Here is a 2,684-nt window from a genome sequence, read left to right as displayed (position 1 = left end):
TTTTATTTTTTTTTTTTTTTTTTTGCGTGTTGCGCGCGTCGCGCATATTTTTGCGCATTTAAATTTCCCAAGCAGTCCAGCGGTCAGTCTAATTTAACACCGTAGCTACTAAATTTTATTTTTAACATTACCGAAATCGCGGGAGCACTTCTGGCAAAAATGCCGTTGTCTTTTACTAAAATACAATCGCTTACAAAAGTCTTCGTGCAAAATTTTTATATTTATACACGAAGGCGGAGGAAAAATTCATCAGGTTTTATAAATAAAAATTTGTAATAACGTATGTCGTATACATAACTTTGCAAGCGAGATTTCGTAACGTTTCACTTTAATAATCAACTTTACAAAAACTTTCGCTGTAAATAACAGTAGAGTGAATAAATTTAATTGTAATGATATACAATAAAAATTGATTTTTAGCGCGAAAGTCGCGAGCAGAATCGTTCTATAGCTTCCAGCGGAAGCGCGCGACAGTTTATAACAACAGTCTTTGGCGATAGTACCTATTTAGCCCCTCTGCATTCACCACGATGATAACGAACTACCGATCATCGCCACAACACTTGAAGCATATATTTCCATTTCCACGTGCGTGGAAAATCGAGGCGTTAATCGGTATCGATGCGTGCAGCCTCGTCCACGGATACCAAAAATTAACGCATTATCTTATCCTCCATTCTGACTCAAGCGTCCGCTTTTATAGCTTCTCCTTTGCGGCGAAATCGATTCTCCGCAACAACGTTTCCAAACTTGCTCGGTAACTTTGGAACTTTGGCGTGCATTCTCTTTGCTTATTATCGCGAGCCGACTATAAGCATTAAGGATAACTGCAGACATTTGATACAAATTGAACATTCTACACTGTTTTTATTTTCTAGTTGGTTCGCGATGAATCCCCTCCTTCTTGTAAAGTACAATTCGTTCCGGTTTTTCCGATAAACGTAACGACAGGGGAGAAACAGGATAAGATACGTTTCTTGTTCTTTGTAGAGAAGCAGTTCTGAAATTCAGTACGTTGTACAATCAGATCTGCCAGATTTGTCTCTTTATTCGATCGCTTCGGAATTTTCGAAGCGTTGAGACTAAACTTAATATAGAATAGATGGAAGCGACGCGAGAATGGGAGAGTCAACAATCTGGTTGGTCATTGCTGCCTCAAACATTCCACTATTGTCATTTGTTAGCCTGAAGGAAGCTTAACAACTCTGAAGAAACGGTGCTTTGTTACAGACGATTTGGACGATGAGAACGGGGAGGAGCGGCTGCATCGGACACGGAGCCCGTCAACCGGCGACGAAGGACACGACGACCTAGGCGAGCAAGACGACTGCCCGGATGCGGACGGCGAAGGGGAATCCACGAATTCGACGAGCCTTCACGGTGGTAGCGGCGGTGGCACAGGGAATGGCGGCAGCGGCGGCGGTGGAGGCGGTGGCGGCGGCGGACAAAACAGCGTGCAAGTTGGCGTGGACGGTCGCGACTCGAGTAGCATGAAACGGAAGAAGAAGACGCGGACAGTGTTCTCGCGGTCGCAGGTGTTCCAATTGGAGAGCACGTTCGACATGAAACGCTACCTTTCGTCGTCCGAACGCGCCGGTCTCGCCGCGTCGTTGCGGCTGACCGAGACTCAGGTGAAGATCTGGTTCCAGAACCGTCGTAACAAGTGGAAGAGGCAGCTCGCCGCGGAACTCGAGGCGGCAAACATGGCGCACGCGGCACAGAGGCTGGTCAGGGTGCCGATACTGTATCACGAGGCGTCCGCTGGAACCGGAACGTCCGGCAGTGTCTCGGTGTCGGTGGCTGCGCCGTCGGCGGCCGCTGCGCCAGCGTCGGTCGCCACTTCGGCGCTCTCGCACTCGGTCGGCGTCGGAGTCGGCGTCGGTGTCGGCGTCGGCACCTCCTGCCCCCCTACCACCGCCCAGCCGATCTTCTACTCCCATCACCATCAGCACCACCATCATCATCCGGCTCACGTGCAGGCGCACACTCTCCTACCCCACCAGGTACACCCACAACCGCCGCCGCCCCCGCCGCCCCCGCCTAACGGCCAACCACCCCAATCCTCCTCGCAATAACACCGTCCGGCTCACGAGACCGTCGGCCCGCTACAACCAACCACCGCCGACGCCGCGATCTCACTCTCGCGACTCGCCTCGATCGCCTTGTCCGGATAAACCGTTTCTCTTCTGTCGTCGTTTCGATCATCTTGAATCGTCGATCGTGCCTGCCTGTCTGCCCGCCTGCCTGCCTGCCTGCCTTCCTGCCTGCCTGCCTGCTTGCTTCCCTCACAATCAGCCAGGTAGCCTCTTCTTTACGACGTTTCGCTTCTCCCTATTTTCGGATTAACTTCGCCGTATAGAGAACCGATTTACGAAAGTTTGTTAAAACTCTTTGCGGTCCGACGTTTTATCGAAGACTCCTTTTCTTTTTCACAAATTGTGTGGCTGTTGGCGGTATGTTTTTGAAATTGTAATAGTTTTATTTATTGTTAACTGTTTACAGATCTATATTGCTTACTAGGTAGTTAAAATATTCCATGTAACGTTCTCATTACCGAAGGGAAGTCTTCTGTCATTTATTTTCACTCTGTTGCCATTTTCATTTCTCTCCATTTAAATTGAAATGTGTGATCATTGGTTACGTATCATCTTACGTAATGTAGATAAAAAGCACGAAAATCTTGA

At 48.6% G+C, this 2,684-nt stretch overlaps 1 protein-coding gene across 1 annotated transcript; it reads left to right on the top strand.

Moving 5' to 3' along the window:
• Window positions 1-1,184: 1,184 nt before the first annotated feature.
• Window positions 1,185-2,263, top strand: LOC122533353 (homeobox protein HMX3-like; the record flags this gene model as incomplete). The annotated part of the gene is made up of 1 exon (XM_043662986.1): window positions 1,185-2,263. A coding segment is annotated over one exon (891 nt), but the record flags the coding sequence as incomplete, so codon positions are not given.
• Window positions 2,264-2,684: the final 421 nt, after the last annotated feature.

Source organism: Frieseomelitta varia, unplaced genomic scaffold, assembly GCF_011392965.1.
Source record: "Frieseomelitta varia isolate USP_RPSP 00005682 unplaced genomic scaffold, Fvar_1.2 scaffold_145, whole genome shotgun sequence".
NCBI lineage: Eukaryota > Metazoa > Arthropoda > Insecta > Hymenoptera > Apidae > Frieseomelitta > Frieseomelitta varia.
The sequence above is the reverse complement of the archived record's forward strand: the minus strand, read 5'-3'. Positions and strand labels throughout refer to the sequence as shown.